The sequence below is a fragment of the Neolamprologus brichardi genome, chromosome 23 (assembly GCF_056152115.1).
Source record: "Neolamprologus brichardi isolate AB-2024 chromosome 23, ASM5615211v1, whole genome shotgun sequence".
NCBI lineage: Eukaryota > Metazoa > Chordata > Actinopteri > Cichliformes > Cichlidae > Neolamprologus > Neolamprologus brichardi.
The window spans coordinates 19213131-19223722 of record NC_142125.1 but is presented as its reverse complement, the minus strand read 5'-3'; the positions used below and the strand labels follow the sequence as shown (position 1 = coordinate 19223722).

The following is a 10592-nucleotide window of genomic DNA, read 5'->3' as shown; positions in this document are numbered from 1 at the left end:
AATCACTTCCTTTGTTTAGGAATAAAAATTTAAATGTTTGTTGGAGGGTTTAAAGAAGCTGAATCATTTTGTGTGACAGTTAAAGTCAAACACTTGTAGAGAGAGACTGTCTCTGCTGATCAAACAGGTCTCACTGTAATGTCTCTTTAGTCAGAATCCGTCTCTGCTACATTACTGACCGAAAGCTGTCACATTCTGTAATGTGAATGCAGATACAGCTTACACTAGATATACTCTTGTTTTAATACTCTGCTGAAGGAATACATTTTCTATCTGCAACCTGTTGAGTCGTATCTGACAGAGAAGGAAGCAGTGCAATAAAGCTGACATCACAGTTTTTCTTATCTGCAGCAAAATAACTGCAGGCAGTAGCGGTTTTTGATACGGGCGACACGGGCGGCATCATGGTGGGGGGCGGCATCACGGGCATCAGCAAAAAGAAAAAAAATAATAAAAATTGCTCATTATCATGCTGCCCCGACGTCATGCCAGCGCATATTGGGAATGGCATAGGCACCGATCGGTTTTCTATCGCCCATTTGCTGGGAGTAAGGGCGCCCTCCGTTTGCGAGGTGCGCCTGCTGCTTGCGGCACAGGGAGGAGAGGGGCGGCGGGGGATTCTCTGGCTGGCTGGAGCAGCATCTAATAACCAACTCGCATAATAAAAACAAACCAAGGAACACCGATGTTTTTTCGAAATTCTGTACTCGAAAAGTGAGCGCGAGAGCCCTCGGTGCGCCTGCTTGCTGCTGAAGTCAAAGTAAAACTTTATTGTCATCTCCGCTACATACAGTACAGAATATAGAGAGACGAGAAGACGAGGCTCCAGTTACAGCAGTGCAAGTAAACAAACAATATATATAAGAAGAGTAAGAAAATAAATATGCACTTTAGGACCAGGGATAAAGGGATCAATAACAATTTAAAATGTATATTTTACAGTTTGATGATTTAAAGTCTCACAAACAACCTGTCGAAAGGGGAGGGGGGGCTGGCTGCTTCCAAATAGAGCACATTTCATTCATAATATTGTAAATCCAAGTCCATTATGTATTCATGATTTGAATCCTGGGTTGTGTGAAATCCCAGAAATACACCCTAGACAAAGTGAATCTGTGAACTAAGGTGTAGGTCTATTAGGTTATATTGTGGCAATCCTCGAGTTGGGGGATTTGTGTTCATACTGGAGTGCAAAATTAAAACCAATGGAAGATGGACAAGAAAAGTTCAAAGCCATCAGGTGCTCAGCTTAGAAAAAATAGAAAAGAAAAGGAGAAACGAGCAAAAGATGCAGGTAAGCAGATGTGTCATTGGATAATGGCAGGTCATCCTGAAACAATCAGAATCAGAATACTTTATTAATCCCTAAGGAAATTATGTGGGAAACAGGCTAGGACCGCCACTGACTGCAGGCGACATGAACTGAATATTCTCAGCTGAACTGAGCTTCAGAGAAACACAACATACTGATATTCACTGTGAAAGTTTTACAAAGACAGACAAACAACATCTGAATCATAGTGTTGTGGAAGTTTTCCATTTAAAAAAAGCCTGCAGATGAGCGGTAGCTATGAGACATGCTAATTCCATCTCTTAAAATGTGTCTATAGGTGAGACGCTTTGCCTTGGTTGGAGGGACCACACTGGAGGTGCGAGTCCGCCGTGTAATGGCTTATGCCATTACAAATGAGCTGGCCTCGCTACTGAACTGGGCAGGGAAAAAAACAAAAGACCACACAAAGCAAAAGAGGGCATTTAAAGATACAGTGCTCTGCAAATGCATATTTGGTAAGTTTTACCGGTTTTTTTTGCTATATTACTTTGTCTTTCTTAACAACAAGACTTTCATGTCCGGTTAATCTGGAGATGGAGTCTTTGGTCTTTGGCTTATTTAGTCCTCGGGTTGTAGTTTGTACAGCCTGAAGACCCCATGTTTATTTTGTTTTAAAGGATACACGGCACACTATGCTAAGACTTATCCCTTTTTCCGCTCATAGCTCTTTGAGAATCAAACCCGGCAGTTTGCAGATTTACGCCTGGTGACTTTCTTGTTTATCAGCCTAGGAGTTTACATACTTTCTCCCCGCTGAAGACATTTAACAAGAGCTTATTCATGTGCTCTAATCCACTTTTTTTGTTTGTGTGTGTGTGTGTGTGTATTTTTGTCCTAGATGGCCTGACGCAGCAGTTAGGGGCAAACTCTATGTCAGAGTTTGTCTTTGCACAAGCAGTGCAGAAATGGCTGCGATACGCCCCAGATCGTTTGGGTGGTGCAGGACGCATCCCCATCCCGGAGTAAAAAATGAAAAACTTCTGTGAAACATATAAATGTAAATAGGAAATTGTGTTTTTAATAAAGTATTTAGCAAACGAAACATGCCTATTGACCTTTTTTGTTTATTTTTTTTCTCTGTTACATCACATGCAATGCTTTCTTATTTTAGGATATTAATACATTTTGAGACTTTTTTTTATAAAACACAATTATGTGTTTAGGTGGTTTAAGTATTGATGGAAACATGCAGTAGTTTAGTATTGGTTAAAATACCTATAAAGAAAGGTAGATTTCCAGTCATGATTTAACTGTTGTTTTAATGAAAAGCAACTGTGCGAAAGAAGTGGAAAATCAACACCATAGCTCAACAGTGTTTCAATATCAGAATCTGACATTGTTTCAATGTCAACAGTATTAGAAAATATAACGTTGAATCAATGTCAGGTTTCAACATTGATTCAACATCAAAACCTGACGTTGTTTCAATGTTAAAAAAGGGTGCAAGAGTGACGTTAGATCAACGTCACACTTCAACATTGATTCAATGATGTCGCCTGATATTGACTCAACATTGTTTCAATGTTTCCTTGCTATCTGGGTAACATTCTTTAATCCAAACACACAAAGAACAGAAAACCAAACTTTTGGAGAGCCTACATGACCGCGGGGCAGACGGTCAGCAGAGTCTCTCTGAGCCTAACATGGCTCTCAGTTAAATACCTTCTCCAGGAACAAAAGGCAGTACACAGCTGTTTCACACCTTAAGGTTCACACTCCCTTGCTACCTCCCAGAGTCCTCAAAGAGACAAAAGACTCTTCCTGTAGTCCTTCCTGTGGTCTGCTTCCCCCAACTTCCTTACTACACCCCCACCATTTGTCTTACAGTATGGGTGTCAGACATGTTAAAATCCAGTGGCACCAAGGCATTATACAATAAAATGTGATTAATACATAAGTAAAAGAAATTCCTATACAATCCCACCCTTTGATTCTTAAATCAAGAATCACATTAATACCAGAATTTCTTTCCTGACATTCTGTATATCACATCAACATTATTGTACACTTAGGAGTTTCACACTGTGTATCCTCACTTCACTGTTCTCTCACCACCCTTTGTTCATCTTTAATCTTCCCCACAATCTAAGCTGTCACATGAAAATGGAAACAATAATGATACAGAGGAAAGGCCTTTTCCAGAGTGTCAAAGTACTTTGCATGGCAAAGTGAAACAGCATTAGGTGGTCATTCTCAGTCACAGTCATGGCTCCTGGTGTCTGTGCCGTTTACAGAGTCATAATTCCAACGCTGATCTTCCTTGCGCTGTCACTTTTGGAGCTTGGCATGCTCTCTTCATCCCTCGATTTCTGTTCCAACGCGGCTGTAGATTTAAGGCAGAGCACGTCGTACACCTTCGTTGTCTTCCCCAATGTCAACGTCGAAATCTCTTTCATTTTATATAAGATTTTGCTGTTCAAAATCTCCTCGTGACAATCTTTTGGAAGCCCAGTGGTGCAGCCCACTGTCGTTTGTCTGCTGTCCTGCAGATGGTCCCTGCTTCTCACTGGTCCTCTTGAAGCCTTCTCTCCCAGTCATGGTCTGCATCTGCACCTCAGTCTCTCCTTCCATATCCCTCATGTCACGGTCCCTGCAATTTAAAAATAAAAACTTCCCCGGAAAATCCTCTTTTGCCCTATGTCAGCTTATCACAATTAGACATGCACAATAAAGTTGTGCATTGTCTCTTAAAAATTCCCAGGGCTTCTCCCCTGGAGTAGTTTCCCTCCAGGCCCTGTCGTGAGAAAAAACATTAGCCAGTGGTGTGTCCTGCTGTAAATCATGTGATTAGATCCCACAATTAACCCTTTGCTGTGGAAAAAGTGATGTAGATGTTAGCGCAGCGCATCTGTATGCACACTTTCTCACAGTGACCTCTGCACTGTAAACAATACAAGGTCATGAATAACACACTGCTGGTAAATTCACAAAGACACAGAAAGAGGCAATTAAAAGGTTAAGTCAGCACGGCCCAAAAGCCCATGCAACCTGTTGCTGTCACCTTTCTGCTCCTGTAAAAAGAAACATACATACATCCACCCTTTTGTCACTCTTGGTGGAGGTGCAATCTTGCATACTGGTGTCAAGTCAGCCAAAGCTTTTGTCAGTCCAGTCAGTCCCCATTTTTTATTTGCTGACAGTAGAACCTCTCGTGACGCAATGAGTTTCTACTGCCAGCAATGATGTCATTTCAAAAAAGAAAAATAATTTAGACTGGATTACCTCGCTGAATCCGTTTTGGCAGGGACTTGTTTTCTGATTGTCCCAAATAAGTGGCTTTCTCCCGAGCCCATTTTAATTTTGGAGAAGCTCACTTGCGATTGTTCAACATGTTGTGTAGTGCTTTCGATTCCAATCTTGCAGGCCTGCTTGAAAAAGAGAAAATTGTCAAACAAAAAATCTCAGTGCACTGTTAAAAATCAAAAAATATGAAGGCCTTTTTTTAGAAGTTGTCTAAGCATACTCTCTTAGAATGATAGATCAAAACACAACTAACTGGTAGGTTAAAAGTGGTAACAAAAGAAAATGCATCAGCCACGTAAATCCCCAAAACATTCATCCACCAGTCACACACCTCACACAACAGCAATATTCTATTAGATGATGAGTTTTTGTTTCCCCCATGTACCCAGATGTGTGTCATGATAAAACCTCCCTCACACATCAGAAACAAGAAACTCAATAACCTATTTGTCTCCATTCATCTGACCCTCCTGCAACATTCTGTTCACCCCTGCTATGATTGAATCATCCTTCCCCAAAAACAATAGTTCACTAGTCTATGTATCACCTTTTAACCTACTAAGTGAACCGGACAAGATGATAGTAACAGAAATGCATGCTTAAAAATACTGTTTGATCTTCATGAGCTTCATTGCATGTGTGTACATGTGTTAGTAGGATTAATGCATTTTTCTGTTTGTGTAATTTTTGTGTACCTCTCCTCTTTGCGGCGCTCCAGACACTTTTCAATTCTCCACGCAAGGCAGTTGTTTTTTCTTCCCAGTTTCCTAAACCCAAATTTCATTTCCCACACTAAAACAGCCTTCCTCCATGTCCTCCCCTGCTCCTTCCACTGTGGTCTCATCTCTCCTCCTTGCAGCAGTCCAACTATTCACATTTCATCTTTTAACTATTTAAATTTTCAGCTTTTTCCTTTTAAACAAATTTAAAGTGAAACAACACAAAACACTGCAAACCACAACACAATTAAATATAAATTATAATATGAAAACAAAAAGAACATGCACATTCTCTGTCATATGGGCCTGCATAAATAAACTTTCGGAATCCTTTATCATCCACAACTGAAAATAGTTGTGGATGATTACTATACCTTTCTAATGTGATGTTGTTGTCCCTGGCTCTCTTTCGTCTCTTTCCCTTGGGCTCTGTTCCTGTGCTACTGCAAGTGTAACTACCGCCCCTCCCCCCTCTGCTCAGCGCAAAGCACAAGGCTTGCGTGTGGAGTGAAGCGGGAAAAAAGTGCGAGAGAGAGGGTGAGACAAAGGGGAAAAAAAGAACCCACGGCTCGCGTCGTCCGGCTCACTAGAATGGACTGGAGCCTCCTGCTTGAGGGGAGCAGTGTTTCATCTCATGTCCTACTGCTTTAGTCTGTGTAAACAAAATATGAGTAAAACATTACCAAGCCAGATTATATTTGGCATATTTTAAAAATAGAGTACATTACGGTGAAATCTGCTGTCAATTTGACATTTATATTTACCCTTTTAAAACACATTTTAGTTATATACATCAGACAAACTATTTGTAGAGCACTTAAATGTTTAATATTGTTTTTATAGTTGTACTGATAAGCGTTGATCACCAACAGCTTCATTAATGTGGATGAACTGGACGGTTCCAGGGAAACTATTATGATCACTTGCCTCTAGTGGTCACTGTAAGTAACTACAACTCTACACTTGCAAGAATTAAAGATATTTTTTATTGCAGAAAGATGGAACAAAATTTTGTTTCACTCACTGGCAAACAATGGCAAGAGATAAAAATAGTTTGTTAAAAAAAGACAAAAATGGTAACAATGAAAAAAAATACAAACGACAGGATTAGGATCAATACAATACACAGCAAATGACGGTGATGTTGCCATGGTGACCACTGCCATATATATATATATATATAGTATTTATGTTACCTCACTTGTCTTAAACGTCAATATTGGCTGTGTTTCATTTTACTAATGAGTCCACTCTCTTCCCTGTCTTCCTCATGTTTGAGATTCTCTCAGAGAGGATTTACGAAAGAGCTTTGATGATGGCTGGCTATAGCTCAGGAGATAGAGCAAGGCATCTAATGATCAGAATGTTGTTAGTTCAATCCCTGGCTGCTCCAGTTGGCATGCAAAATATACTTGAGCAAGATACTAACCCTCTCCATAATCCATCAGAGTATGAATGTGTGCAGAAAAGTTCTAAACAAGAATCAGTTTATTTACCATGGAAATATCAAAATAGAAAGCGATGTCAGTTATGGTGGACTGCACAGCCAGATCACATGATCAACTGAGTGGTACAAATAACAGGAAATCTTCTCTTGTGGCGTTAATAATCATTTGAATTAATAACTTATGATTTGCAGATTGTTTTATATCTTTTCATTGTCATCTGTATCACAGTAAAAAATCATATTGGAAAATATAATATTTATATCTAGTTTCTAAAGGATGGTTTAATTCTCCAAATGCCACCACTGACATGTTAAAGTTGAGTTATTTCATCATTCTAAATGTACTGAAAATAAATATCAGCATCTTTCATACATCTCATGATGTGTTTCTGACTGAAAGAGCCAAATATGTACAGACTGAACTGTTTCTCTAACAGGGGAACGCTAACTACACAGAGTCACTGACTCAAAGTCAAATAATAGTTTATTCAAAGGAGGGCCATAAAAGTCGATAATACCCTTTGCCAAACCATCCGATGGAGCCCAGAACCCAAATCCAGGATAAAGAGGTTCAGTGAATGTGGTGTTGAAGGTGTGGAGGTGGATCACAGTGTCAGAGGAGACTCTGTAGAAGGACAGAGTGCCAGCAGGACAGTCTACATACACTGCTGCTCTGTTAGAGACAGAGGAGGAGGAGGCGGACGTTTTTATGCTTCTGTGCCAGACAGAATGAGCATCATTAGAGCATCTGAGACTCCAGGACTGATCATTTAAACCAAACACACACTCATCACTCCTTCCTTTCCTTTTGATTCCTCTGTAACTCACTGATATCCAAGCTGTTCTTCTCCACTCAACCTCCCAGTAACAGCGACCTTCAAGCTCATCTTTACACAGCAGCTGAGGATACCAGTCAAATCTGTCTGGATGATCAGGATATAATGGAATCGATAAAACACGTGTCACCTTCCTGTTGTTTTCAGACAATTTGAGGTTTCTGTTCACTGTGTTTGTGTCGATTGTGAGTTGACAGGAATCTGATGGAGAAAAAAAAACACAATCCAGCAGCAGTTATGGATCCATCATCTATTCATTGATTGACACTTTGATGATGACTCAGAGATGATCAGAGATGTGAATGAGTGATGTGACAGTTTGAAGGTGGTTAAATGTTTCCGGGTTTTTTTTATGAATCACATTAAAAGCACACTTACACTTCCTCAGACCTGGTGTCAGCCATCGGACTCCAGCAGGCTCCACCCTGAAAGGAGGAGGGGGGTCAGACCAGCACAGTCTCTTTCAGCATGCACACATGGACATTACATTGCTCTCATACACATACTGTTAGACACTGATAAAGGAAAAATCCAACATTTTGACACATACACTTGAAGAAAATGTCTAAACTTCAAAAGAGCAAAAATGATTATCAGATTACATCATAATCTTTATTATTAAGCACGATGTCCAGAGAGCACTCAACATGTGCCACAGTCACAGTCAAGTTCAACACACTGTGACATTCATTCACGCTGTCAGGGAGTGAGTACATATTAAAAATAAAGACTGGGACTGGGTACAAAAAATGATTTAGTACAGGTAGAGTGCAGCAGCCAGTGCATCACATATTTTGAGCTACTGTAGCGGCCATAGAATATGATGTGATCTTCATGATCATTAGTGTACCCTAACTCTTTGCTATTGCTTTTACAAAGGTTATGCTTCAGTCAGGATGGAATAATTCATAGATTTTATTTACTAGCTCCACGTATTAGAACACAAATCTGCAATTCCATGCTTTAGTCTGTAAACAATTATAACTGTAATAAATGAGACATAATACAACATGCCATTGTGATATGACACAAACAGCAGGAATAGCCAATGAGCTTAATTTACCTAAAATTAAGTCAACATTCCTGCTTCCTGCCACTCATTCTGAGAAAGAGTTCCTCTTTCATCACCCTATAAAATCAGCTGGTTCATTTCTTAGTTCATGTACAATCATCTATTATTTTTTTGTTCAGACTCTTTCTTCTCTCTGTTTGTTCTAAATTGACAATATCAGTGACTCCGTGACCTGTTAATTAACAGGTATGTTGTATTTTTCTGCATGTGGATGATCACTGAGGGACCTGCTTGCTTTTCATTTTCCCGTCTGTGATGTGTTGCTACTTAACCTGAATGTGAATGGCAAGAATGCATAAATAATCAGATCAATGTGCAAACAGAAGCAGTGGCAGTTAAGTCAAAAGGAAGCAACTGTCACTTCACTTTTCATTTGTTTCTGTTTTTGTATTCTCTTGCTCTGTTTCACTCACTCTCACTCTCATTCTCATACTTGTCGTTTTCGGATTGCTTCTGTCCTCTGGCTGACCTTTATGATGTATAGATTTATTTCATATTCTCCTAACTGTATATAACAGTATATATCCTAACAAATATTTGTACATTTGAGAGTTCAGTTGAGCACAGTATGTAATGTCAGAGTCCTTTCACAACATGATGTATCACAGCATCACACTAAAATAATTATACCATATGTTTACATGTTCCTTTTGTATGTGTGTTTAAAGGCTCATCATCTTCATTTATTTATGCAAAAATATCAATAACATTTGACTGAAGTGCTGGTTGGCTGCAGGACCACCATGCAGGCTCTTTCTAGAGCTCTCAACGGCACAGTATATATCCTGCAGTGCAGGCTGCAGGGTAACATAACCAGTGGTTGTTAATGCTAGACCGGCTTTACAGTCAAAAACACCCACTAGTCTGGGCCTAACACCCCAACCGGTGACCCAGTTTGCTCCACCAGCTCCATTCCATTGATCCTTAGTATTCACTTACTGCTGTAATTATTATTTCTTATTATAATTTGAATTTGAATTTTAAGGTTGATCGACCAAAGTTAATTAACTTTCACTATATGTAACTGTGACTGTGTCATCACAAAGTCCAGAAGATCAATTTGATATTTTAGCACAAACAAGTTTCAGTAGTAAACGCTCAGAAGCAGCAAACTAGCAATGCAAAGCCCATTTTTGTAGTTGGCCAGTTAGGTTGAGTGACCTAGTAATCCATTTATTTTAACAATTCTTTTTTTCTAAGCTAGGCAAACAATGTCCCCCTAATTCTAGTTTATGCTAGAATTAGGGGCTAAACATGTCCTGGGCATGGTCTCTACACACAGATAAAACTTAATCTAAATAAAGGTCAGAGAGTAAAAATGTAAGTTCCTTTCCACAGATCAGTTAGAACAGGTTGCACCATTGTTGTTGACAGAGAATTTGCCCTTTGAGACCCCTTACAGACATCTACTGTTTATGTTAGACCAGAATGGGAAAAATTACACTATCCAGCATTAAGTTATCAGACAGTGTTTGTGGTTGTAACGGCCATCTACATACCAGAGAGTGTCCAGTCTTAGCTGCTCAAGCATCTTCACTACTGCCTCTCCTGGATTATTGTAGCTCAGGTCCAGCTCTTTCAGATGGGAAGAATTGAGGCTAAAAGCTGAGACCAGAGACTTGCAACCTTCTTCTGTGATCAGGCAGCCTGACAGCCTGTAGACATGACAAATACTCTTAGAGAATAGCAACACAGCTAAATGCAAACAGAAAAATTGCAGCCAAAAATCATTAAAAAATGACACGACTGAAGCAGTAGTTAAAAATAGCCATTAGTCAATCTAAACCTTAAAATCGGCAAATGATAAAAAATAATGAAATAAAAATTAAGACAAAAAATACATAAAGTAGGGCTGAGACTGTTTCGGGTGTCATCAGCTTTGTTGCTTTTTGGTTCTAATGAAAATATTGGGCAAGCGAGACGTCTGACCAGATTATGACAG

The 10592-nt window shown here is 39.5% G+C and overlaps 1 protein-coding gene across 2 annotated transcripts in view; it reads right to left on the bottom strand.

Moving 5' to 3' along the window:
* Positions 1–4572: 4572 nt before the first annotated feature.
* LOC102776040 (NACHT, LRR and PYD domains-containing protein 3-like) overlaps positions 4573–10592 on the bottom strand; it is a 38360-nt gene continuing 32340 nt past the window's right edge. For both annotated transcript variants that reach the window (XM_087836780.1, XM_087836782.1), the window contains exons 10-12: positions 10150–10305; positions 7957–8003; positions 4573–7779 (exon numbers count right to left, since the gene is read on the bottom strand). In XM_087836780.1, the coding sequence (XP_087692906.1) occupies positions 7187–7779; positions 7957–8003; positions 10150–10305 (796 nt within the window). In that variant the 3' untranslated portion in view covers positions 4573–7186. The remainder of the gene's footprint in view (positions 7780–7956; positions 8004–10149; positions 10306–10592) is intronic.